This window comes from Siphateles boraxobius, unplaced genomic scaffold (genome assembly GCF_051911475.1).
Source record: "Siphateles boraxobius isolate OS27281-9 unplaced genomic scaffold, OSU_SipBor_1 35, whole genome shotgun sequence".
NCBI classification, from domain to species: Eukaryota; Metazoa; Chordata; class Actinopteri; order Cypriniformes; family Leuciscidae; genus Siphateles; species Siphateles boraxobius.
Window position 1 is genome coordinate 3,396,957 of NW_027508975.1, and position 27,916 is coordinate 3,424,872.

A 27,916-nucleotide genomic window follows, 5' to 3' on the forward strand; every position below is an offset into this window, starting at 1 on the left:
TGTTTATTGTTTGTTCATGTTAGTTCACAGTGCAACAACTTTTGATTTTAATAATGTATTAGTAAATGTTGATATTAACATTAACACAGATTAATAAATGCTGTAGACGTGCAGTTCATTATTAGTTCATGTAGAATCAAAAGAATTCAACTAAAGAATCCTTATTGTAAAGTGTTACCAAAAATGTTACTGATCACTTTTAAAGCAGTAGTGAATAAATTAATGAATAAATAAATAATAACAAAAAGAGATATATAAAGGGTAATTACAAACAAAAAAAGGCATATTCTTCATGCATTTACACTTGCACTCATTGCAATCTCAAATTCTCAAAGAGATATGACAAGTAAATGTAGTGGCGTTTACGGTGCATTCTTGAAATGCTTGTGCACTTGAGCGATTTTGACTCTCTGGTTAGCAGACTTACGACAGAAATAGGGAGCGGATTGTTCAATTTTATTTTGAATGTCTTGGTTGCTTTTATGGTAGATAAAGATATATTTTGAGAACTTGTGTTTATAAATTCGTGCTTTGATCAACGCATCATTTCCAGCCCTTCTGGAATTCGCTTTTCTTCCGCTACTGCTGAGCTCGAGCCTTCACTTTGACCAGAGCAGTGAAAGAAGAGAACATCTGAATCTGTCATCGGCACACAGAACGCACGTATAAAAATCTGTAAATGAAACGCAAGCCTAGCAGTCGAGGAAACTTATCAACGTCTGATGGCGAGATGAGGGGAAATGAAAACAGACAGAAAGGCTTGAATACTCTACAGGAAAAAGAAAGAGAATGTGTCTGTGCCTAGATATTCCCTCTTTATTTTATCAGAAGTTCTGCCTCCAAACACATTGAGGGCTGAGTTATTCCTTCGCGCAGGGCCGTTCGAAGCGGGGGCCCGGGACAGAGACGCCAGTCCCACCACAATGAGCCGCTTTTGGGCTGTGGTCTGGCCTTATGGGCTGCTGGCCAGCTCTCCCTCACCACCTCCCCCCCAAACACAGTTTATCCCACACCCTTAACCCCTCAGTGAGCCTGGGAGAGGGGCGGTCCGGGCCGTTACCTTGAGGTTCCTGACAGGTGGTCCCGGGGAGGCAGGGCGACTGTATCTCCGGCGGGGAATGTAGCATGGGACGCTTGGATGGTTCTGGCTGGCCTTATTTCTTGTGCTCTCTGTAACTGTGGGGCTACGGCCGTGGATGGACCCGCTTGACTGTGGTTTCTCCTCGTCTCAACTAACACTATGCTAAAAAATGACATTTCTCATTACATGGGAGGTTGGATCAAACTAAATGAAGAATTTTATTATGTTTTAGTAACAGTTATTCATTTAGTTTTGGCATACCTACTCATTCGATCTTCTATTTTTTTTTGTTCATTTTAGAATGTTAGTAATTTCATCAAAACTATGAAATATCACAAATGAAAGGGGACATTTTAAATTCAAACTTCAAAGAGTTATATAAGCAAAAAACAATTATCTGTAAAATGATATAAAAATGCTAATATCGTGAAATATTATTACAATTTAAAAAAACTATTTTCTATTTTAATATATTTTAAATTTTTATTTTATTTTGAGCAGTTTTTTCAGCCTTACATGATACATTCTAATTATTGTATGCTGATTTGGTGCTCAAGAAACTTTTCTTTTTATTGTCGATGTTGAAAACTTATTATATTTTATATGTAACATAATAAAAAAAAATTCTGTAAAAAGACACTCTTTGCTTTGGTAACAGCTTTGCAACTTTTTATTTATAAGTTAAATTATATTATATTTGGGAAAAAAGCCTCTTTGATTTTGATAACACCGTTGCATCATTTTGCATCAAGCGATATTCTATTCTATTCTATTCTATTCTATTCTATTCTATTCTATTCTATTCTATTCTATTCTATATTAAAATTGTCTGGAAAAGCCACTATTATATTATATTATATATTATATTATATTATAATGGGAGTTCTGATTCTCGTGTCTTTTTTTTTTGCTGGCCGCAGCAGTCTGGTGTGGACGTGTCTCGCTCGGTTCTGATTCAGGCTTCTGAGTCGGCGTACAGGTTCACCCTGGGCTCTGTGGCTGGAGGTGAGTCAGTCACGGATCATTGTGCACCACCCCTTTACCTGAGCCCGCAGCCGCTGCTCCTCCACACGAGAAAGAGCTGCAGTGGACAAAAAGAAAAACAAAGCCTGCCCTATTGCCTTCTTAGGAAGCTATTTCTCCCGTTTAATGAGGTTGTGCACCATGGGAACCTCCTGGGTAGATTCTTTTGTACCTGTGAGTGATCAGAGGTGTGTGTGTGTGTGTGTGTGTGTTGGTCTGTGTGTACGTAAGGAGGTGGTGCTTGGGCCTGTGTTTGGCTCCAGACTGGCTCTCTCGGAGGAGACAAGGTAATAAGGAGGTAGTGCAGGGCGACTCACTCTTTAATTAAGGCTGTCGGTGCTGTATTCCCTTTGTGTCCACCCCAAAGTTGGCAGATAAGAATTGACTGATGTGCTCTGCAAATATATCCTGACTTTCTTCCCATCCGTTTTTTTCAAAATTGTTGTTTGATGTGTCCTTCATCAGCCCCCTCGGGAGTGCATCTCTTTTAACAGTCTTGCTTTTCCATATCGTTTTGTAGTTTTAAACAAATTTTCTCTCACGACAGCCGTGGGTGCCACTGCCGTGTACCCCATCGACCTGGTGAAGACCCGCATGCAGAACCAGCGTTCTTCAGGATCCTTCGTGGATGAGCTGATGTATAAGAACAGCATTGATTGCTTCAAGAAGGTTGTACGCTACGAGGGCTTCTTCGGTCTCTACAGAGGTCAGTGGCTCCGCACGGCCAGGCCATCAGGGACGCACCAACAAAAAGCGTTTTCATGAAAGCCAGGGGCAGGTCATCTTCCCTCTGACCTTACCTGCTTTGAAGAGATTAAGTCTACCTTTGCTGCTTGAGGGGACAATATGCTGAGCATGAAAGGGCACATACCAGCACAGGAACTTAACAATGAAGAACATGAATGCTCTATGCAGTCAATGGCACTCAGATAATAAGTATCTGCTCCGCTTTTAGAGCTGGAACATGAGTTTTTAAAGCATTCTTTGAGGTCATCGATTTAAATTGTGATTGCAAGGTGCAATTGCCATGTGACCTCCATTGAGAACACTAACTACTGGTATTTGTCAATCATAAAGCTGACAAAAGAGAGGCTGAGATCTTCATCACCCGTGCAGAATTATAACGGGATGGTACGAACATTCAGTGCTCGTTTTAGCAGAGCATATCAGTGCTTTATGACACGTAGCACTATATTAGAAGTGAGCACAAAGTGCTTTTGTTTTGCATATAAATACAGTAGTTTAGTTTCTAACAAGGAAGTGGGCAGACCAGGCTTTTAGCAAATGCATTAAAAAAAAACTTAAAGACTAACACAAAGTTTAGTGTACATTTAGTACACAAGCGTCTTTCCCATTGTAGCTTGATATAAAATTGAGTAACTTCAAAAAAATAAAAGTTTGATGATCAAGGTGAACAATTATTGTAAGTAAAAATATTTTTATTTTATTTTTTACAGGTTCATTCTGTTTTCTTCTTTAGCATGTCTGCTTTCAGATTCCGTAATGCAAGGCAGTAATAAACATATTTACTAGTACATTTCATCACATAATAAAAGTCACACTGATTGTTGACTAACAATGTAGTAGCACAGAAGTTGGTAAAGTCAACAGCCAATGATCCTGGCAAACATAAAGAAATGAGCAGCATGCGAGAACAATAACTGTTTATGCGATACTCGATGGATGATTAAGTTTGAAAAATATATATTTTTCGAATTCTCTGCTTGTATATAAACACAAATGCCCTCCGTAGGCCATGCATGCAGGAAATGTTTGTATTCATCTAGCTGTGTGGCCTATTTGGACTCGTACAGTATGCCCACATTACTGAGTTTGTTTGTTACTGCCGGGGGTGGGTCATCACTTTTAAATCAGATTATTTAGTTTATTTTTGTCCAAGCCAGAAATCTGTGTTGTAATTGAGGGCTGTGTAAACTTTGGTTAAGGCTGTTTTTAAAGGGAAATCGAGTTTGTAGTCCTGTTAAGTTTCCAATATTTAAGCACTCCACATCAATAGTGTTCATTAGTGCGTGGATGATAGGGAATTGGAGGCAGCGCTGCAGCTTTTATATTGAGGAAAGTCGTGCTTCCCTCACCCCTGTCTTTTTTAATCAACTTGTTTTCTAATTATAGGCCTCGTACCGCAGCTTCTGGGCGTGGCTCCCGAGAAAGCCATAAAGCTTACAGTAAGTGCTCTGCCTTCACCACATCAGCGTGGCCTCTGAAAACCAAAGCCCTTAACTCCTCAGAAATACACCCCTCTTCTTTTCTCGCCCGCCCGCCTGCTGTCTGACTTCAGTCCCTCGCCTTAGCCCCTTGAAAAAGAAGTGAATCTGTTTTCTGTTTGGTCCCCTGTCAAAGGAGTAGACATTCTTACATTCTTGAGTTGGGCATCAGCAAGGCTCACTTGATCTTGATTTCTCGTAATTGTGACTTTTTATCTCACCATCGGGAATTTGCATCTCACAGTGCGATTATGTATTTTATACCTATGACATTGTCACAATTGCAACTTTACATCTCATTTGCATCTCATTATCTCAAAATTGTTACTTCATATCTCGAGATTGCGACTTTGTATCAATTTTTACTGGATATCTCAAAATAGCAACTTTCACAGCTGTCAGATGCCACCTCGTATCTTAGAATTGTACAAATGTTTATATACAAATGTTGACTGGATACCTCAAAATTGCAATTTTTAATACCACATTTAACTTTATATCTCATATGTCAGATGCCACTTTATATCTCAGAATTGTTACTTTATATGTCAAAATTGTGACTATATCACAAGTCTAAGACTATATCACGTAGTTTGCCTACGTCTATTAGAGACGTTGTTTCATATGGGCTATTTAAGATTAAATTAAAATCATGGCTAAAAGACAATCAAGTGTGTACTCATATTCTGTAGTTTTCTAAATCATCTGATTCATGGTTTGATTTGTTGTCCTTGTTTAATGTATTTTATGAACTTTTATGAAATGTGTTTTAATGTATGTATAAGTATTGTTGATTGTCTGAATGTATTTTATCGGTCATTACATCTGCCCAGTGACTGCAGTTGAAAATTAGCCAAGATGGCTAAACTGGCACATTTACGTAAGCGTTTATTAATGTGCACGGTCCCTGTAACTTTAAACTGATTAAATAAATAAAAATAAAAAAAATAAAAAAAATGTTGACTGATATCTCAAAATTACAACTTTTAATCTCACATTTGACTATATCGCAGCTGTCAGCTGCTATTTTTTTAAAATCTCAGAATTGTCACTTTATATAAAATATTTGACTGGATACCTCAAAAATGCTACTTTTAATCTCACATTTGACTTTATATCTCAGCTGTCAGCTGCCACTCTATATCTCAGAATGTTGAATTTATATCTCAAAAATTGCGACTATATCTCAGTTATGACTTTACATCTCACAGCTGTCAGCTGCCACTTTTAATTCCAACCTGATATTTCAAAATTTTGTCTTTTTATCTCAAAGTTGTGACTTTATAACTCACAACTGCCACTTTGTTATAATTGTGACTTTTTATCTCAAAATTGCACATTTTATATCTCAGTTGTGAATTTATATATTACAATTGTGACTTCAATATATCATGTCATTGCGACAAATTGTTGTAATTGTGACTATACCTCTTGATTTAAATTTTTTATTCTGAGGCACAAAAAAGGCTTTAATCTGAAAATCTTGAGAATGCGCGAAAAGCCCGTCAGCTTCACTGACCACCTGCAATCTAGTTTAACCAGACACTATAGTGTAGACTGCTATAGTCGTGCCCATTTAAATTAAACCACTTTTTGTATAAATCCTTGAATTGAGTGCTAAAACAACCCCTAACGACTTACAAGAGGCGTTCGAATTCTGATAAAATTAGCAAATGTGCAGGTGTTGAAGTCTGCAATGCAGATCTTTTCCTTAAAGAAACTCCTGATGCTACATTGTGTTTTTTTTTCACAGGTGAACGACTTTGTAAGAGGAAAGACAATGCAAAAAGATGGCAGCGTTCCTCTACCTTCTGAAATCTTGGCTGGCGGATGTGTGAGTTGCTCTTACCTTAGATACGCCAACATATAATCCACACATCACGCAGTAACAGTACACTGACAAAGAGGAGTTTAGTTTTGAATGTCAGTGGACTTTGAGGTCCAAGCCTTGGCCTGAGGGAACACTTCTATCCTTTTGTGAGGTGATTGAAAAGACACTTCAGCCCCATCAGTGTTTAAAAACATGTATAAAACACTTCTCCTCTGTCATCTCACCTCTAAATCACAGTCTGCCGCCCCACGCCTGCCGGTTGTTCTCAACCTGCCCCTCACCAGCATTGGGGGATCACTTACCCTTTTCATTAGAAGCGACTGACGTTATTAATACATCGTTTCCATGAGCTGTCAGATCTGTGATCCGTCAGTTCAGGTTTCAGAGAGTAGTAGCCTACCTGAGACCTGTCAAACCCAGACCCTGCTTCTTCATGTCTCCCCCGACCCAGGACACTGAAAGAGCCTCTTTCACATGACATTGATCGCTAAAACATTTCTACACGCATGGGTTTCCTTTTAAAAATGACTCTTAGATGATTGCGAGTCTCGATTATACCAACACGAGTGCATTTAGCCCACACGATCTCTGCTCTGAGATTTGAAAAGAGATGGCCACGGAAACATCGGGTTGGTTTCAGATGAAGTCAGCTCAGAAAGACGGCTTGTGCCACGGAGATGTGTTTTTCCTCCTCTGATTTCTCTGACAGCTCCTTTCATCCCGGACCGAATCCCCAGTGTTTGGCCTGGCAGGATCCGCTCACGTTCTCACGCCTGTACACGCGCCGCTCGCTCAAAGCCGTGTTTATTGACACTGCAGCCACGGCAAATCAAATCTATTTATTTGGTTTGAGAAGGGAAAAGACTGGACTGCTGATTTGTGCACCATGACTGTTCCTGTCTGAAGGAGGAGAGTAAAAAATCACAGAAAACGAGAGAGATGGTGAGAGTTATGGAACGTTAAAAGTTATTTTTTTTTACTTTTTAAGCTCCTCTCTTCTCACATTGCGTCCTCTGAATTAGGCCCTTGACAGTTGCCAAGACTTGGTCATTTGGTAAGAACAGCATGCTTCGCTGGCCGAGCAGTTGGCTGGATTCTTATCTGGTTGTTGCTAGCCTTCATTTGCGGGCTGGGTTTCTCAAAATACTGGCTTAGCCAACGTAAAGTGCCGTAGAGAGCGGGGAAAAAACGTGGCACCCGTACAGTGACGCTTTGTTCATTTGCAGTGCGAGCTGTGTAATTTAGCTTGTCCTGTATTTCTCAGCATTTGTAACGGTTTGTTAGACGCAAAACCTTTTTTTTTTTTATCGCAATGCTTTCATTTCTATGCAAAAATGCTTGTGTAATCCGTTTAAGTGCAAGGAATGTGAGGGAGCATTAATGAGGGGAGGCTAATGTTTGTGTCTGGCGCTGAGCTATTGTTTTTAGAAGACTGTAGTGTTTTGTGTGTGTGTGGTGCTGACGCGCTTGGTGTGCGTAAGTATTTGTCTTCAGCTGCGATCTTCTCGCTAGTAGAGCGTGTATTCGGTACACACACACACACGCACGCTCTCAGTGCCTCTGGGGATTACCTTGCCTTGTAATTACCACCGAATTATCGAGCCGACGCTGCCTCACTCTGCACTCACATCGCATTTCTTGCAGTCACGTTGCAGCACGTGCTTCCCGCTCTTTAAACTGCCTCTCCTCCAGAGGTGATTGATCTTTTGTCTCTCTCTAACCGATGTTCTTGTTTGCTTGTTGCTTGTTCTCTTTGTGTAACTTTTTAAATGTCCAATTAGTACCCAATTAATGCGGCTAATAACCTGGCCCTCTGCTTAGTGCATTATTCCTTTCCAAAACAAGTTTGAAAAAGGATTGCTCTCAGCCCTGATGCCATAATTAATCATAAAAGATTACTTTCCACATAAATAAGTGGCATTTTCCATGAATAGGGTACAAGATAGGATTGTGAAAGTCGCAACTACGTTTTTCCCCCCTCAGTGATAGGAAGTGCTTAACCTTCAGAAAATGTTGATTGTGACTGTGTAATTCAGCAATAAACACAATACAAGTTTTAACAGGGTTGCAACTTGCAACTTTTGCTATTGAGAAATTTTATATTTCCCAAAATGAAAGAAAGATAAAAGTGATATGCATAATTTGGGTAACAGGGTTTATAAGTGAGCTTTATGCATTCAACATTACCGTTGTGTAAAAACTGAGAATATGGGAAATTTAAATTTGCTTGTTATGCTTTAGAAAGGATCCAAATAATGTTACAAATGTTGGTTGTCACAAATTAAAGTAAATTATATATATATATATATATATATATATATATATATATATATATATATATATATACATGTGTGTGTGTGTGTGTGTCTGTGTGTGTGTGTGTTTGTGTGTATAAAATCATATATATATATATATAAAAAATTTATATTAAATATATTATATGTATATTAAAAAAAATTAATGACTATGATTTTAATATCTTTTCAGTCAATTGTAAAAATGTATTTGATTTAAATGATTTCAATTGTTAGATACAATAGAGGAGGTCAAGACCTGAGGTGGGACTAGACAAAGCAAGTCACTATTTTAGTCTTCATGCTAGATTAATTTTATGTTAGATAATAGTTTATCTAATATTTCTGATTGTTCTAAAAAAAAAAAAGGATTTGTGTCTCTAATACTTTAAAAAAAGATAATTGGACACCAAAATAAACTGTATTCACGAAATGTGCCAACTATTAAGTCGTAGCTGTGAGTTGTGAAAGGTAGGCAGTTCTCTCTGTATGTCGAGCTGTAATTTCCTCTGGAAGGGAAGTGTGGGTCAATCTGCTCCGTCCTATTTAAAGAGCACCTTCAATGAGATGATAATGATCTTTATTTTTAAATATGCTGCCTCGTACTCAGTGGGATTTTTAAATGCGCAAACTTGTGAGATTCGAGACTCATTTACCAGATTCCCGTAAGTACGTTAATATCTCTGAAAGAATGGAGGAATAAAACCAACAACAAACAAACAGTAAGGCCCTTATGTATTCAAAAGGAGGTCTGAGGGAAGGAGAAGAAATCCATGGAAACTGATTTCCATCTAATTACACTGCTCTGTTTTTCTGTGTGCAGCCTCAGTAACTATGAGCAACAGGAAAGATAGGGCACGGAGGCGGCAAGCGGACAGCCTCTTTGGCGAGACACGTTTAAATGCTTCTGTTGCAGCTTCAGATGCTGTCATGTCAAACTCGAATCATTTCAAAGAACCCGGAGGAACCTGTTCCAACCTGCTGAGGCTTTTTATCTGCCTCGCAAGTACAAGGTTGGAGACATGAGGTTGTTTTTTGAGAGGCCCCCAGGGGCCTGCGTTCTGTGTGATGTTTCAGGCACCGTCTGTCTTTGGCAGGTTCAACCTCCTCCTCCTACAAAGAGTGACAATAGCACAATCATTCTCAGGGCCCAGCTTGAAGCATTGTCCTCTTACAATGAGAATATCACATTACTTCCCTCTTGTCATTTTTGTTTTTCCACTTTGCGTTTATCAGAACGTAATTACGATAGTAACAGGCTTGCCTCAGATGATCTCTACATACATATTTTCCCCACTTCTCAAAACCACTCAAAAACATGAATGTCTATGAAGCTCTGTGAAAAGCTGTATGCTTGTGTTGTTGATCTTCAGGCTGGGGGATCTCAGGTGATCTTCACAAACCCTCTAGAGATCGTGAAGATCCGACTGCAGGTGGCGGGAGAAATCACCACAGGGCCACGCGTCAGCGCTCTCTCTGTCATCCGTGACCTGGGGTTCTTCGGCCTGTACAAGGTATGTCTCACTCACACAAAACAGCCTGAAACCTAATTCTCATACATCAGGCACATCTATGCGCTTGAGGTATGTACTTCACTGGTACATGCTTTTGCTTATTTAGTAAACAATATAAATGAGTGGGAAATATGTCGCAGGAAGTGTTTCATGTATAGTAAATGTCAGCATTTGGTTGAATTCAGTATGCTCATTACATTAATTAGTTATTATTTATATTTATAAAAAGTGACAGTCAAGACATTTATAATGTTACAAAAGATTTCCATTTAAAATAAATGCTGTTCTTTTGGACTTTCAGAGAATCCTGAAAAGATTTTATCATGGTTTTGACAATAAGAAGAAATGTTTTTTGAGCATCATGTCAGAATATTAGAATGATTTCAGAAGGATCATGAGACTGAAGAAGACTGGAGTAATGATGCTGAATTTAATTAAAAAACATTTTAATTGAAAACAGTTATTTTAGATTGTAAATATATTTTTACAAAATTACTGTTTTTACTGTATTTTTTATCAAATAAATTCAGCCTTAATGAGCATAAGAGACATAAAAAAAATGTTCAACCCTAAACTTTTCAATGATCGATTATTTATTTATACTGTTCTAAAAAAACATTTAGTATAAAGTTTTTTGTTGTTTAGAAATTTAAGAGTTTGTATATTTAATATCTACCCAAATATATCTCGACGATATTGTACTTTGTACCACACTAAAGACCCAGAGGAGCATCCTCAGCTCTCTAGCGCCTCCCACCTGTGGATTAACTCCCTGCACTCCCTCTTATATCCCAGAGTCCCTCAGTCATGCTCCACATTCTCCAGCAAGTCTCCACACCCCCACACACACACACACCATCACCATCATGGCTCAATCCACCCCCTGCGGGATGCTGTCGCAGTCGGGCCAGGTAGCACCAGCCTCTCGATCAGCTCCCTGAGTGCTGCTTTTGTGTCCTGTTTTCCCATGAGGCTCAGCAGCACTGCAGGAGAACATCTCCAGTGCATCTGAGCAGGGATGCAGGGCTGCATTTCTGAGGCTTGGAGCGCAGGAGGTTGCGGAGAGCGAGTGTTTTGGTGTAAACAGCGTTGTGGGAACTGCCATGATGGTGTTGGGTCATATCTCATCCAGTGGCTGCGTTCTCTGACATTAATGGACAGCTGGAGAGAGATTAATGAGGCGCGTTCACCTCTGCGTAGGTGTTATGTGTGGAGCTAATTATATATGTAGATGCTTGATGTTGTTTTTTGCTGTGATAATAACTGATGTTCACTTTTTTAAAATTATTAAAAAGGCAATAGAGAGGACAGTAAATTATGGGGAGAATAATGTTAAAAATGTTGGGGTCAGTTAGATTTGTTTTTGTTTTTGAAAGAAGTTTCTTATACTCACCAAAGCTACATTAATTTGATGAAAAATACAGTACAGACAATATTTTTTAAATATTATTACAATTTATAATATTTTCAACATCATTACTCCAGTCTTCAGTGTCACATGATCCTTCGAAAATCATTCTAATACGATATGCTGGTCAAGAAAATGTCTTCTTATTAATAATGTTAAAAACAGTTGCTTAATATATATATATATATATATATATATATATATATATTGTGTATATTTATGTATATGTACGCATATAGGTCAGACTCAAACCCACATTGCCCACACAAGGTTCACGGCTCTTTTACATTGAGCCTTTTATTTCTCAGGTTGTCTCTCAAAGGGATAGTTCACCCCAAAATGAAAATTAGCCCATGATTTACTCACCCTCAAGTACTGTAATCCTAGGTGTATATGGCATTCTTCTTTCAGACGAATACAATCAGAGATAAAATGCCCTGGCTCTTCCAAGCTTTATAATGGCAGTGAATGGCCGTTTCTGTTTTGAAGTCCATCAAAGTGCATCCATCCATCATAAAAGTGCTTCACACAGTTCTGGGGGTTTAATAAAGGGCTTCTGAAGCGAAGCGATGCGTTTGTGTTAGAAAAATATTCATATTTAACACTTTACAAAGTAAAATTCTAGCTCCAGGCCAAACGAGCATACGCATTCTACTTGTGCTTAGAGCGCAACATACGCAACTTGTGATGTCGGAAGTAGCGTATTGAGTCATGACGTAGCGTAAATACCAAAAGTACGTCGCGTTACTCGAAGAAGTTGCGCTTTTGCAGTTAAGTCGAATCTGTATGTTCGTAAAGTTATAAATATGGATATTTTTCTTACACAAACGCATCGCTTTGCTTCAGAAGGCCTTTATTAACCCCCCAGAGCACTTTTATTATGAATGGATGCACTTTTATGGACTTTAAAACAGAAACGGCCATTCACTGCCATTATAAAACTTGGAAGAGCCAGTTTTTTTTTAAATATAACTCTGATTGTATTTGTCTGAAAGAAGAATGTCATATACACCTAGGATGACTTGAGGGTGAGTAAATCATGGGCTAATTTTCAATTTTGGGTGAGCTATCCCTTTAAGTATCAATATCTCTCATACACTTTCGATATCACTCAGTAGATTACAGTAGAATGTGCTTCACTTATCAGTAAATCAGATGGCTGGTCACTGGAAAAAAGCTTGCGCTCCTGTCTGGCCGAGGCAGGTAAGTCTCCAGGGCTCACCTGTCAGCCTGTCGTGGGAAAGAAGCCTTTATTTCAGAGTCATGGTCGGAGGGGGGTCACTACGGCACACAACAGCCTGTGTGTGTAAGAATGTCGAATCCGGTGCCTCCCCTCCATCTGTGTCTCTCCTGAGCCGCACGGACAATGTGCTTTGAGAGCAGGAGACGCGCTGCAGCCTGCTTCTCTCAGACGGCCTGGCTCCTCAGGGTCCGGCCCAGGCACAGAGCTGTCTTTGTCAGCCTAATTACCCCGCCTCTCCCCTTCTGCTGCTGCAGGGCCTCCACCAACACTCCCAAACCAAGAGCCTCAGCACACACACTTCATATCACACACACACACACACCTGCGAGTGTGCTGTTATCGAGTTATCATGCACACCGAGGGCCAGTGGATCCAGATGTTCCCACATTAACACTGCCGAAGCTGATGAGCCAGGCCTGGCCTTTCGGACGCGGGGTGATTTTGATCTGGTTTCTCAGCAGACCGTCTGCCCTGGCCCGCAGGAGAGCACAAAGATCGCTTCAGGAAAGAGATACCTCGGCTATCTGTGCTACCTGTGTACACGCTGCAGATTAACCTTGCGAGTTTAATGAAGCCTGTCTAAAGCACACTTCAGCCGGGCTTTAAAGCGTTCTGCTGAGAGGAAAATCTCTCTGTTTCTTCACTCCTGGCTGCTCGCCAGCTCGCTGGAGACGAGGAAACCCAATCCCGTTGAAGGTACGGCTTTGTTTGCGGTGACAGAAGCAAGAATAGTCTCAGCGACCGTTCCAAGCAAAAACAGCATGGTGAATGTTTATTTGAAGTGACAAGTCAGAAAAGGCACAAAACAGACTCATTCCGAAGGGTTGACATTAACACGCCATAAACCGAACTCCCAGAATACCTCACAATGCTGCACTACCGCGGTCCCTGAATTAAAAAGACATCTCTGTAATATTTCTCTTGACGTCATGTGTCCATCTTTCTGGCCCCCAGGGTGCAAAAGCCTGTTTCCTGAGAGACATCCCCTTCTCGGCCATCTACTTCCCCTGCTACGCACACATCAAGGCGGGCCTGAGCGACGGAGACGGGCGAGTGGGACCTGGCAGGCTGTTGCTGGCAGGGGCGCTGGCGGGTAAGCCACCACACACTCTCCGGTAGCCGCCTGCCACCACTGGCTCCATTGTGGTTGGCCGTAATTAGAGTGCTCAGTGATTTAGGCTGTGTTTTGAAGTGCAGCGCGCCTGCCAAGGGTTGGATATTTTCCACTGTTTAATATAAAGGGGCTGGAAGTTTGTGCTTTGAGCTTTGAGAGTGTTAAAAGAGGAACAAAATATCTCAAAGTCCCAAAGTAGCCATACTGCAGGAGCAATAAACAGATCCTTCGATACTGGCATGACCAGGCCAACACATCCAAGATCTGACTTGCAATATTTTTACAAGTCTCTCTTTCCTTGTCACATGTAAAATACGATCCAGATCTGATGTTGTTTTTAATATTTTACTCTTGTGGTTCGTCTTTAAGAAAACATTGTTTAAAAGGCCACGTCTTTAGCCAAGCCAGTATGGTTTGGAATGTAAAGTGAAAGAGAATTAATATTTATTTCTAATCCTTTTTGCCGTTTTTGATTTACTGCTTCTTGACGGGAGCGTGATACGAGATTGAAAAGCCATACATGGTCAGAAAGAGCTTAGCATTCCTTTCTTTCCCAATGTTTTATATCTGTCAGATGGTTTAAAGCAACTTTTTATGGCTAGGTATGTTCTTATGGCATGTATCATTCAGTCTACCATTTATCAGCGATTCGAGCTTTAAGGCAATTAGTGATTTACAGTCAGTTCGGGAAATTTAATTACACGCTCAGTTTGTGCGCCATTATTGGTGATGGCAGGCAGACTTCTACGGCATCGACCAATGTAAAGTTGGCTTTATCCTCTACTTCTTGTGGAAATGCATGTATGTATTACGTTTTTATTTCGATGTTACTTTTTATTTGTCTTTACAGTTTCGTTTTTACAGTTCTATATCTATGATCTGTAATTCACACTACGATATTTATTTTTAATTGATTTCAGTTTTCTAGTTTCTGCTTTAGATTTTTGTTAAAAATGGCTCAATTAAAACAGCATTTCATTCAATTTCTCAGTGCAATCTAGTGTTATTTCTGTCTAGTTTGTAAAGGGTTCACCATATATTTAAAAACTGAAGTTAATTTGTAACCAGTTTTATTTTTTGATATTGAAAATGATTTGAGTTTAGTTTCAGTAATTCATTTTTATGCTCTATGCTCCAGTGAAGGTTTGTCCATCGAAGCAGGTCAGCAGAGAGAAAGGACGTAATTATTCAGATGCAAGTATTTTATTTAGATGTTAAAATGAAGCTCTTGAACATGTGTTAGAGTCGGTTTGATGGCGGTGTGGCTGCTCAGACAAAATGCTAACTCTGATTTAGGCTATTAAGAGCTGAATTGGTGCCGCAGTGGCTTTTGTGCTGGACAGCGTGGGACAGGGCTTATGCCAGCCTCATTATTAAGCATTGTCTGAACCTGAAAATAAAAAAAAACGATGCATAATGCTGAATAAATGGAGCTTTCCGCTTGAGATATTTATAATATTTGATCAAATAGGCTGTCTGTATTTATTTAATGGAACTAATTCATGGCACGCTGTGCGTTAATCAAAGATGGAGTCACAGAGTTTACATACGCTAATGTTTTAATCCTGGCCTGAAAACTGAATTAAATTATATTAATGTGATATATGAGTCAAATGTATTCAAAAACGATTACTTCAATTTTCGAATGAATTCAAATCAGATTCTTCATTGACATGTGTGATTTTTCTTTAGGCATGCCTGCCGCATCCCTGGTGACCCCTGCTGATGTTATCAAGACCCGGTTACAAGTGGCTGCCCGTGCAGGTCAGACCACGTACAATGGACTCATTGACTGTTTCTGGAAGATTCTTCAGGAGGAGGGACCTCGTGCCTTCTGGAAAGGAGCTGGAGGTGTATCTCGCCAACTTACCTGAAACTAGTCATGCTAATGTTGTTTTTTTTGCTCCAAAGGATTTTTCAGTTGACCTTATATAGTAAAGGTGCAGTATGTAATATTGACCGCTAGTGGTTGGAATGGGTACTGCAACCCTAATTTCAAATATTTGAGTTGTTTCCCCAGCATCCTCCTCCTCAGACTCGACGCTCACACGGGTTGCCGGATTGAATACACGCAACAGGAACGAGTGCACTTGATAAAGGAAAGCGAAGTTTTAATATGCCTCTGGTCATAGAGATTTTTAGATGGATGCCGAGGCTTTTTAGGTCGGGTAGAATCTGCAATCTCTGACCCAAGTCATTTTCATGCCTTCCATGGCTGCAATAAACTGTGTTTTCTTCCAACTGGCAACCCAGTGTGTCGAATACAATTGGGTAAATTGTCAGTGGGCGGGATCACACAGACCAAAACAAACATTCTGAGACTAGAATAACTGGCTTTAACAATGTTTTTCAGAAAAACAAGTATTTGAACTTAGCTTGTTTCCTAAAACTCTGCAAACATATAGTATGGTTATGCTTCAGTACAGAAAAAATTATTACATGCAGCACCTTTAAAGGGTTAATTCAGCAAAAAAATGTGAATTCCATCATCGTTTACATTTCCAAACCTGTACGAATTTCTTTTTTCAGTGAACCACAAAAAGTTTAGTCGCCAAAATCGCCCACCTGTCGTAGCTCTCAAATCTCATTCGATTCAAATTCGGTGTGTCAGGATGCGTCACAGTTGGTGTGACATCAATGATGAGATGTTGTTGACATTAAACACATCTTGACCTGCCACATTTGAATTGAACGCAAGTCTAAATGTGATTTGAGACCTAAGGAAAGTTTTTCAATGAATAGCATTGAATGCCTGAAAAGAATGTTCTTAAAAGTCATCCTAAACAAGGTTTTTGTGACAAAAATTTGTCAGTGCTTAATGATTATTACGATAATCTGCAGGCAGTGCTAGACAACAGCTTTTTGAGATTTTTCATTAAGTTGATCAGTGCGTCTTTGGAACTAATTGTTTTTAGGAAAATATTCAAGAACTTTAGAAGAATTCTTACAGACCTCTTAGAAATGTTTTTAAGAAATTTCTAAACTTTCTTTTAAAGTGATAGTTCACTCATTACACTCATGTCGTTCCAAACCCGTAAGACTTTCGTTCATCTTCGGAACACAAATGAAGATCTTTTGGATGAAATCTGAGAGATTTCTGTCCCTCCATTGACAGCTACGCAACTACTATTTTGACGCTTCAAAAAGTTCATAAAGAGATTGTATAACTAATCCATATGAATTGAGTGTTTTAATCCAAATTTTCTGAAGAGCCTCGATCACTTTATATGATGAACAGATTTATTTTAGGCTTTTATTCACCTATAAACATTGATCAGCGAACATTACCAGAAGCTCAACCGAACTTGCTTGATGCGAGAGAACAAACCTCATTGGTTCTTGCAGAAGCTCTAACGTGATGCGTAACAGGAGAATGAACCTCATTGGTTCTCACACGTCAAGTGAACATGCTTGAGCTTCTGTTTACAACAACTGATGTGTGCGCTGATTAATGTGTAAATGTCAAAAAAAGTCTAAATTCAATCTGTTCATAATATAAAGCGATCGAGTCTCTTCAGAAAATTTGGACTAAACGCTCAATTCATATGGATTAGTTTTACGATCTCTTTATGAACTTTTTGAAGCTTCAGTGATAGTTGCGTAGCTGTCAATGGAGGGACAGAAAACACTCAGATTTCATCAATAAGATCTTCATTTGTGTTCCGAAGATGAACGAAAGACTTACGGTTTGGAACAACATGAGGGTGAGTAATTAATCACAGAAGTTTCATTTTTGGGTGAACTATCCCTTTAAGAAGACTCTTGCAAATCTGACAATACGGTGAACAGATGATTTTTGTGTTAATAATTGTATGTATTAGCACTCCTGCATGACCACCTTCTAAAGCATTTTTAATAAATGTAGAATCTGTTCAGACTGCTTGCTGAAGCTTCACGTGAATGTAACTTTGTTTTTCCTGCTCAGCACGTGTGTTTCGCTCCTCGCCGCAGTTTGGAGTGACGCTGGTGACCTATGAGCTGCTGCAGAGGTGGTTTTACGTGGACTTCAGTGGACAGTAAGACTCTCACACTTCCTTAAACTTTTAAATGTTATAGTAACACTTTCTTTAGATTTCTTCCATTAGGAACAAAAGCTCTGGGGCACACAGTGTGAATTTGAAGAGCAGTGAAATGTCAGATGCCCTGAAATTTCATTAATAGCTGTTTAGAGAGGGCTGGCTTTGTAGCAAAGACTCTCATTTCGACGTCCACTTTGTTACTTCTGAGGCAGGGAGGCCTAATAATTGCTATACAAGAAAGTGTCGAATGCCTGGACTGAAAGCTGTTTGCGGCATCTTTATCTCTCCTGCTGGAGTGAAAAACACCTTCGCTTTATGATTTAGAAAGGGTCAGCTGACTCACTAAAGCCTGGAGGTGACATTTCTAGAAATGCTCTTCCATAGCCACATGGCTCAATGTGTCCAAGTGATTTGAGGTGGGGAGAATTGCTTCGACTGGAGTCTGTTCCAGTTCTGGACAGAATGACCTTATTTTCCCATGGAACATTGTGCTGTCCTGAAAGCCAGAAACCACAGGCACATATAAAAGAACATCGTATATATATATATATAGACCTATGTGTGGATTTGTTTTTATACCTGTTTTGGTATAATTGATTCATGTGGCTCAGTGAGCACTTTATTAAACATGTGTTGTCATTTCGAAATGTTTACTGGAGATAAACCGCCTGACTGAATTGTAAAAACAAGAATATTTTCCTCTCAAGTTATGGAAGACAAAATAAATGCCTTTTTTACAAACCTTTCCATTCAGGGTACACACTGTATTTTAGGACAGCGTGAAACCATACAGTCATGTAGCTGAAATATTTGAAGATCTGAAACATTTCTTTGAGTTGACATTATTTTATGTGAAAAGAAAAAGTGAGGATGCGCTAATACTGAAATTCTAGCTGATACTTAATTACTTTCATGTTATGACTGTTAACTGATGACTAATAGTACTATAAATATAATAAAATAAAAACATTATAATGTTCATTCTAATAGAGGAGAGACCTGTGGAATAATTTTAAAGAGACAGTGGTCTCAAAGGGAGAGTTCACCTAAAAAAGAAAATTCTGTCATCATTTACTCACCCTAAAGTTGTTCCAAAAACTGTATGAATTTCTTCTGCTGAACACAAAAGAAGATATTTTGAAGAATGTGGGTAACCAAACAGTTGATTCTCCATTGACTTCCATAGTATGGAAAAATTAAATATGCAATACTGGCTAATATACATTTTATTTTTATGGATGATACTGGCAATAACCAATAAGGTGCTGAGACGTGCATCTGTAGACATGAATCTAGCCCCACTTTACAGTCCTACTACTGTGTCAAAGTTTAGTGTCAGTAACATGTTTTAATGCTTTTGAAAGAAGGCTGCATTTATTTGATCAATTTTTTATGTCAAAGCTGAATTTTCAGCATCATTACTCCAGTCTTCAGTGTCACATGATCCTTCAGAAATCATTCTAATCTATGATTCTAATATGCTGATTTGATTGATAGCCCCTAAATTTTGAACGATAGTCAAATATACAGTTATTATACAATGACATAATTTGACGAAGATATGAAGGTATAATCAGAACCACGTTATGCTAAAATAGAGAATCTAAGAAAATAGCATGCATATACAGAATGAATTAAAAGATGCATTTTTGTTTTTAGATGTTTGTTTCTACATAAACACATTGACATTTTATTGCTTCTGCTGACACTCAAATTCAAAAGAATTGTTTTTATATTCACGTCTGCTTTATTCGCTTTAACAGACTGACTGAGCTACTACATGATTATGATTTCATTCAAGCTAAAATGTTAAGACGACGTCCTAAAATAGGATTTGTGTCCTTAATGGAAGTTTTTTGTTTTTTTAAAGGAAAGCAAGAAACCGGTTCTGGTCTATTCATTTATTTTGTGTGCCATAACTTGAGGGGAAAATATTCTTGTTTTCACTATGCAGGCAGGCTGTTTATTCTTGTTTGACAGGACAGGACAGGGCAGAATGTGAAGTCTGCCTTTGCTCCTCCTCCTCATCCATCTTCTCTCTTCTCACCACAGAAAACCAGCTGGCGCAGAGCCTACTCCCAAGTCTCGGATCAGCCTCCCGGCGCCCAATCCTGACCACATCGGTGGCTTCAGGTTGGCCGTGGCCACGTTTGCTGGCATCGAGAGTAAATTTGGACTGCATCTACCACGATTCCGAGCGCCTGCCGCCCCCCACGCTTGAGGCAAACGCCTGCACTATGGGGTGACGCTACCCTACACTTCAACAAACACACTTATGAATCTCATAAAACCTTCAGCAGATCAGCTGGAAAGGATGTTTTATGTAATTATTAATCCATATTACAGCTTTAAAGTAGATGGGGATGATCTACCAAAGTTCTGGATTCTTCAGTGGGAAGGTCGTGTGACTGTTTTATTTTAAATGTAAATCATTTTTCATTTGATTCTTTATTTTATTGTATTTTTATTTATTTACCTCAAAAATAACCTTTAACAAACTTCCAAAATGATTATGACCTTCGCAATCAATTCATGTAACTGATCAGTTAGATTTACTAAAGTTGATCCCCTTTAATTTAATTAATATAATGAACAAGTCAGTTGATGCATATTGCAGAGTTTTGACAGTACAAGCATATCCAATTGAAACTAAACAAAGAATTTTTTGTGTAACTGTTTACATTTTCTTTTCTCCTTTTACCATAAATCACATACTTCTCACATTCATTTCATTACTGATGTGGACACTCTCATTTGAATTTATTATAGTATTTCATATTTATGTTTGAATCGTGTTTTGGGGATATACAAGCAATGTTGATTTATAGTCCGGACACTCGGTTTTTACAGATAATGTACTGTATGTTAGTACTGTATTTCTTTACCCCTTGAAAATTGAGGTGAAGACATTATATTGAGCTGTACAGTAGAGCTGATTGTACATATAGTGTGTAAAGATTGTGCCTTACTCTTAAAGTATGGCAGCAATTGATGCACTGATTGAAAGAAAGATTTATTAAAAGATCAAAACGAAACTGTTTTAGCATGTTTTATTCGTCAATACTCATTGTATTTAGCCACACACTTCTCACTTATGGTTTCAATAACATAATTTCTAAAATGTGAAATCTTTTAGCAAGCAAACAATACCAGTTTGCATTGCTATAACATTGATGAGAAAGCCACTATTGTTGACAGTTAAACTCACATGACTTCGTCAATACTTCATGCAGGGAGCTCAGTACAAAAATATACACACACACTGTTCAAGTATACTAAAAAATAACCACCAACCAACGTCGAAAATGCCTTCCTAGCAGCAGGTTATTTCAAATTCACATTTTCAAACATGGGACTGATATAGCAGTAAATGATATCAAGGTAATGAGACCAAACATAAAGTACAATGAACTCTTACACAACAAAAACGGCACACAAGCTCACAGAAATAAAAACTATTTTACCATAAGCAACAATATTAAAGGGATCGTTCCTCTAAATATGAAAACTGTCATTCACTCACTTTCGTGTCATTCCACACCTGTATGACATTGTTGTGCAGAATAACCAGCTCTTTTCCATAATAAAACTGGTTCATTATTCACTTTCATTATTATGGAATGACGCAGTAAACGAAAGGGCGATTCGCAAGCTCGATTAAATTTCATTCATTTTTGCGATCTATGGGTATATTTCAGTTCAAATTCAGCGGTAGGGAAGTGGCAGTGCTGAAAAGCGCTTTGAGAAACCTGATAGGAACCTTCTAACTTCAGAAATGACCATTACGCAAAATAGAAGTTAAAAAAATTAACAAAAAAGTGAGTTGACTGAATTGGTTCAGCTAAACACAGCGCTACACAAATAGCCCACATTGCCACGCTGCCTCTGAAAATAGACAAGAGTAAAAGATTGGTCGTGGTATTTTAAGAATTACCAGCAAATAATCAGAAAAACTATATTTCTAAGCTACCCCCCCAGACAACCCAACCCAAAACCCAATTAAAGGTATAGTTCACCCAATGTTTCTTTCTTCTGTTTAACACAAGAGATATTTTAAAGAATGTTGGTAACCAGACTGTTGACAGAAGCCATTGACTTCCATAGTAGAAAATAAATACTATAGAGGTCAATGACTACCGTCAGCTGTCAGGCCACCAACATTCTTTAAAATATCTTTTGTGTTCAACAGAAGAAAGAAACTCATACAGATTTGGAACAACACGAGGATGAGTAAATGATGACAGAATTGTCATTTTTGGGTGAACTATCTCTTTAAGAACAATCCCCGCCCCGCAGCCGATTATTCATCAGTCATGTTAATCACAGTGCACATTGCCTACACAGCACTGAAACACATACTAACCCTTAAAGTCACAATGAAATCAAATTGACTTATTTTTATGGAATATTGGAGTATTTATTATAAATGATTTATCTGTGGACATCATTATTTATTTATTTTAATTCATGTGCCCTCGTAATTTTTAATTGAAATAACTTCTTGTAGCCACATTTTCTTCTCTGAAGACGTTTTCTGGCACGAGGAAGGAAGAACCCGAGCCCGCGAGAGATCACAACAACAGCAAACCAAAACCATCCAATCAATTCCCCATGGACAAAAACAGGACCCGCTCTATATTTTTTCTTGTTTGAGAAGCCATTACAGAAGAAGACTATCACAACTCCTGTTTCATGCTGACTTTAACCCTAACCTCACTATAGCATTGGTAGCAAATCCTGATAGATAGCATTACTGTTCAGCTTTGCGATCAGATCCACTAATGATATTCCTGAACTGAATGCATCTGAATCTGAAATTTTCTTGAATGATTAACCAATAAAATCAGCTGCGAGGTAGGTTATGCGCTTAAAATAAAAAATCATGCACTATTTTTACCCACCCCCTAGTAAACTATGCAACATTTTTCATTATTTGGATAAACGGTCCCTTGGTAAACAGCACAGTACTAGTGGACATGCTAATTGTGTGTTACATCAGGCTCAGTCTGGGTTTGTGATGACTCTTGGATCTGTGTTTACGTGGTCAGTTCCCCAGGCCCCTCCTCCTCACCATCCCCACGGTTGGCACGGATCTCCATCAGTGTGTGTCCGAAGTGGTTCCAGTCCTCACTGTGGGGCACGGCCAGCTGCAACAGATGAGCGTTTGAGAAACCCAGTGCCAAAAACACCCCACACATCTCCAAAACGCCACATCAAGAGCAAAGCTACGCATTACATGTGCTGTCACAGTGTGGGAGAGGAAAGAGATCACCACACATTGTGATTCAGAGACTGAACAATAAAGCTGCTTGTTTGGCCTTTGAGTGCTGAATATTTATCGTGTCAGTTCTCAGGAAGGGGAAGATGGGGACTATGGGTCGGCTGGCTGACGATGTGGGATCGCTTTCTGCTGTCAGAGTCAGATCTAGACGAGAAAGGAAGGCTGCCTGCCACCCATGCTTAGAGAGAGAGAGAGAGAGAGACAGAGAGAGAGAGAGAGAGAGAGAGAGAGATCTACAGGGTTTAATTAAACAGGAATAGAGAGGTGGGAGGAGATGACAGCCACTTCCAAACCAAAGGCCAAATCAAGCTCTTTTATAGTACAGCAGGTGGTCTTAAGACGCCTTCATCAATAAATGACCTTTTAAAACTGGGATTTCGTCACTGTATATATATATATATATATATATATATATATGTTTTCATGGACATTTTGCGAACTGAAATAACCTTGCCTCGTCAAAAAATATTAGATACTTTACTTAGCTTAACACTTGACACCATTATGGTCTGATGGGACCCTTTCTATGATATCATTATAATTATTCTATGATATAATTTTTTTTTCTGCAGGTTGGTTGGAGCACATGATTTTGATTTTGCAGACAAAAGTTATTTGAAGATTAATAAGTGAAGCAGTTATTTTAAAATAGTTTTTCGGTAACACTTTACAATAAGGTTTCATTTGTTAACATTAGTTAACTGTAGTAGTTAACATGAACGAACACTAAACAATTCTTCTACGGGATTTATTAATATTAGTTAATTACTAATAAATTGTTAAAATCAGCATTAAAGTTAACATTAGTTGTGAACCAACATGAAAATGAACATTTTTATGAACTAACATTAAGACAGGTTAATAAATGCTGTAATGCATAAAATATATTGCGCATTGTTAGTTAGTCAATGCATTAACTAACTTTATAATGAATAAATTATGTTAAACAACTTAGGTTTTAATAAGATTTAAAGAGATGTCAAATTGGGCTTGTTTCTTCAAAAAAGAAAACTAATTTTAAATCAAATTCTTTCTGGTCGGAAAAGAGTAAATCACTGTATCTATGAACTGCAGTAACAGAGTCAGGTCTGAAACATAATCTACGCAAAAATATGAATGCAAAGTAACACCCTGAAATATGCGACTCTTTGCTTTACCACAAGAGGCACTATAACAGATAATCACATAAACGGTCTTCTTCTATGGTCCGCTAGAACTACAGCAAAGCAAGATTGTAAAGACAGGATTTTTTTAGCCTTAAAACCCCCTCTGTTACAGGGGACGACCCGAGTTTGAAGAACAAAACCTTTTTAACATCAAAATGACATCGAACTTTCCGCAATGCGACTCAAGCGTGGTGAAAACATGCGGTGGTGATCCAAAGCAAATATTTAACACAGTCTACTAAATATAACACAAAGGGATCTTGGCAGTCCTCAGAAGTGGTGCTGTTCATGTTGGTGACGGCCTCTGCTGAAGGAGCCCATGTTGAGGGCTTTTGGTAAATAAGCCCCCGTTCCACCGAAACCCTTCAACTTTCCTTCACTTCATTTTATTGATGACCCACCATTATCATCAGCCCAAGGAGCCCACATGCGCCAGCGACGCACTCTCCAATTACCACAATACACTGCGCTAAGATTAGCACTGCCCCACATGAGGAGAGGCGAAACCCGGAGCCCGAAAACAACATGGTGAACATGGGAGTCCTCGTGGTTTTGCTGCTCTGTGGCGGAGACTCATTCATGTGGAGACGGCCTTAAAATAAAAGATTCAAACAAAAACAAGCTATCCACGGTAAACATCCAGACCCAACTCTGAGAGATTCAATTTCACTTCCGCATCCATGTTCGTGAAGCTCCTGTACAGGCTGAAAATAATCCTGAGAGAATAATAATAACAGTAATTTCACACATTACGCTTCTTAATTACTGACAAGAGATTCATACCTCTCCTACGTCGTATATCCACACACGGCCCTCCGAGTCTCCCACTGCGACCTCTTTGCCCCCGGCGGCCCATCGCACGCGGTTCAGAGCGGGGGAGCCCTCGATGGTCACGCTGGCACTGGGAACCTGCACTCAAAACACACCTCGAATCAGATACAGTGAAATATCAAAGAGATAGTGTGTAAATGATGCTCTCTCACAGCTCGGGAGATTTAATGGACTTCTTAGGCATAATGTACCGCTCAAAAGTTTGACTTCAAAAGTCTCTTATGCTCACTTATGCTGCACTTATTTGGCCTAAAATATTGTGAAATATTATTACAATTTAAAAGAACTTTTATTTTATTTTAATGTATTTTAGAATGTAATTTATTCCTGTGATCAAAACTGGATTTTCCGCATCATTACTCTTCAGTGTCACATGATCCTTCAGAAATCATTCTAACATGCTGATTTTCTGCTCAAGAAACATTTCTGACTATTATCAATGTTGAAAACAGTTATGGCGCTTATATTAATATTTTTGTGGAAACCGTGAGACATTTGTTTTTTCAAGAGTCTTTAAATAATAGAAAGTTAAAAAGAAAAGCATTTAGGTTTAATAGAAATATTTTATTACATTATTATAAATGTCCTCACTGTCACTTTTGATCGATTTAATGCTTCCTCGCTGAATCAAAGTAATAAATTATGTAAAAAACAATACAAAAACAAAACATACTGATCCCAAACGTATGAATGGTATTTTATGTTTCATTGCCAAATTAATCAATTTTGAATCATATTTGGTGATCTGAAAACTTGACGGGTTTAATTTTGTAATTGTATAATGTAAATATTTACAGCTAACTGCCTAAAAATTCAGGAAAACAAAACATGACTGAGTGCAACGAAACATTATCTTTTTAAAAACATCACATATATAAAAATGTAATTTACAAAATTCTAACTCTATATTTCCCCTAAATATTAATAAAAATGACACAAACGACACTTATTGTATAGCCCCTGATATGCTCGCCTTTAAAACCCCAAATATCAACCTGTAATTTACTTCCACTGATGAAACCTCCAATTGAGTATTATAAAATTGTCGAATTTCCCTTCGGAAAACGTGCCTTCAGTTTGTGCATTAACTTTTATTGGATATTATAACTCATAAAACATCAAATGATGTTGTTAGGATGTCTAGTCAAAGCTGAGCTCTAATAGGAAGAAAGAGATGAATCCGCTGCTCTACTGGAAATAGCTATGAGCGCTTTTAATGATTTCATAAATCATCATGAAAAGTTGCGCTGCACACATTAAAGCGATACACGGGTTCTGTTTGTGCGCGTGTGTGAGGTTAATTTCTGCCTATTACTTATGACAGTTAAGACTGGCCTGACACATGTTGTCAGCAAAGATGGAAGCTGTACGCTGGCTAATACAAAAGCTTCCTCGCTTCAGAAAAGGCTAACCACAGCCTGAGAGCTATTAGCGAGCAGCTTCCTCCAAGAGTCAACTGCAAGGTTCAATTGGGTGCAAGCTTCTCTTCGTGTAAATTGGAACCAGGCGAGCCCGCAGTCTGTTAATGGTGTTATGGGTGAAGTTGACAATGGAGAACTGTTGGCTGCTTTCTGGCACAAGATCTTTGGCTGTTAACGCATGTGTCGGTGTGTGCGTCAGCACTGGGGGCTCCTGGTGTTTTGGATAGCATGCATTGTTCTTGAGGCAACACACACTCTTTCATTATCTCTTCTCAACTGACCAAACAAGCTGTTGATGCTGGAATATGCAAAAGGACAGAGAAGGGGCACAAGTTACATAGGTCAGGGTCAAAGGTTACTGATATGACACGAAAGGCCAAATTTACTGCTATACATGAAAGCCATACTTTCAAAACTAATAGAGCCATTACCATGTTTTTTTAGTTTTTTTTTTTTTAAGAAATGGTACCACAGTGGACATGAATTCTTTATAAATACCCAAGAGTACCATGTAAATACCACATTACATAAATAAATAAGAATGCAGAATACACACTGTAAAAAATAATTTTCTTACTTATCAATACTTATCAATTTCCAGTATCAATACTTAAACATTATTATATTAGGATAGAATTGACATAAAATATTAAGTCCTGTTTTCTGGAGAAATAAAAATATTTGTTTGTGCTTAAAACAAGAAATAATACATGTTAGTGGGGTCAGAAAAATACTTAATTCAAAGGGAAAACTAGATTGTTTTTATGACCCCACTGACCGTTTAAAAAAAAGGTTTTATGCACAAACTCACTTTAATTATTATTCTTTTCTTCAGAAAACAAGATTTTATCTTATGCAATTTTGTTTCTAAAGTAAATGTATCTTGACTTGAATGTTTAGATATTGGTACTGGAAATCAAGACAAATATATGAGTAAGAAAATAATTGTTTCAACCTTAAAGCTTTATATATAGAACCTTTTAGGGGTTCCATCAAAGGATAATTGTATTGATTTTGTTTTAATTACTTTAGCTGTTATTCATTTTTACATTTTTTAGCAACTTTTATTAATTAAACAGCTTGTAAACATACTTTATCACTAGAAAAAAATGTAATAACCGATTAAACATGATAGTATTATGCAATAATTTTTTGCCTCTTTAAAACTGAGTCACGAACTCTCGAGTTCAGTATAGAATCCCATTGAATCTTTTTTTCCAAGAGTATATTGTTAGCATGTTGAATATCAGCCAACATTAGAGCAAAGCAGGGGAAATATCAAATATTGGCTGATATATATATATATATAAGATGTTGACCAATATTTGATATTGCATTTACACTAATTCTGCTGACATCTAAAGTTAAGCTTTAAAAACACTATTCATTTATCATTTATTAACACTGTTAAACGTAATCATTAGCAAAATAAGTATAAATTTTTCCCACATTCATTATAATATTG

The 27,916-nt window shown here is 38.3% G+C and overlaps 2 protein-coding genes across 7 annotated transcripts in view; one reads left to right on the forward strand and one right to left on the reverse strand.

The window, feature by feature from the left end:
• slc25a13 (solute carrier family 25 member 13) overlaps nucleotides 1-20,787 on the forward strand; it is a 40,148-nt gene extending 19,361 nt beyond the window's left edge. For 3 of the 4 annotated variants that reach the window (XM_077196082.1, XM_077196083.1, XM_077196080.1), the window contains 9 exons: nucleotides 2,002-2,086; nucleotides 2,652-2,810; nucleotides 4,238-4,290; nucleotides 6,083-6,163; nucleotides 9,828-9,968; nucleotides 13,574-13,712; nucleotides 15,426-15,584; nucleotides 17,659-17,749; nucleotides 19,805-20,787. In XM_077196082.1, coding sequence (XP_077052197.1) covers nucleotides 2,002-2,086; nucleotides 2,652-2,810; nucleotides 4,238-4,290; nucleotides 6,083-6,163; nucleotides 9,828-9,968; nucleotides 13,574-13,712; nucleotides 15,426-15,584; nucleotides 17,659-17,749; nucleotides 19,805-19,973 — 1,077 coding nt within the window. In that variant the 3' untranslated portion in view covers nucleotides 19,974-20,787. The remainder of the gene's footprint in view (nucleotides 1-2,001; nucleotides 2,087-2,651; nucleotides 2,811-4,237; nucleotides 4,291-6,082; nucleotides 6,164-9,827; nucleotides 9,969-13,573; nucleotides 13,713-15,425; nucleotides 15,585-17,658; nucleotides 17,750-19,804) is intronic. The other variant, XM_077196081.1, reaches the window with a different exon arrangement.
• Nucleotide 20,788: 1 nt separating this feature from the next.
• dync1i1a (dynein cytoplasmic 1 intermediate chain 1a) overlaps nucleotides 20,789-27,916 on the reverse strand; it is a 66,783-nt gene continuing 59,655 nt past the window's right edge. For all 3 annotated transcript variants that reach the window (XM_077196088.1, XM_077196089.1, XM_077196090.1), the window contains 2 exons: nucleotides 24,983-25,108; nucleotides 20,789-22,899 (listed from right to left, as the gene is read on the reverse strand). In XM_077196088.1, coding sequence (XP_077052203.1) covers nucleotides 22,789-22,899; nucleotides 24,983-25,108 — 237 coding nt within the window. In that variant the 3' untranslated portion in view covers nucleotides 20,789-22,788. The remainder of the gene's footprint in view (nucleotides 22,900-24,982; nucleotides 25,109-27,916) is intronic.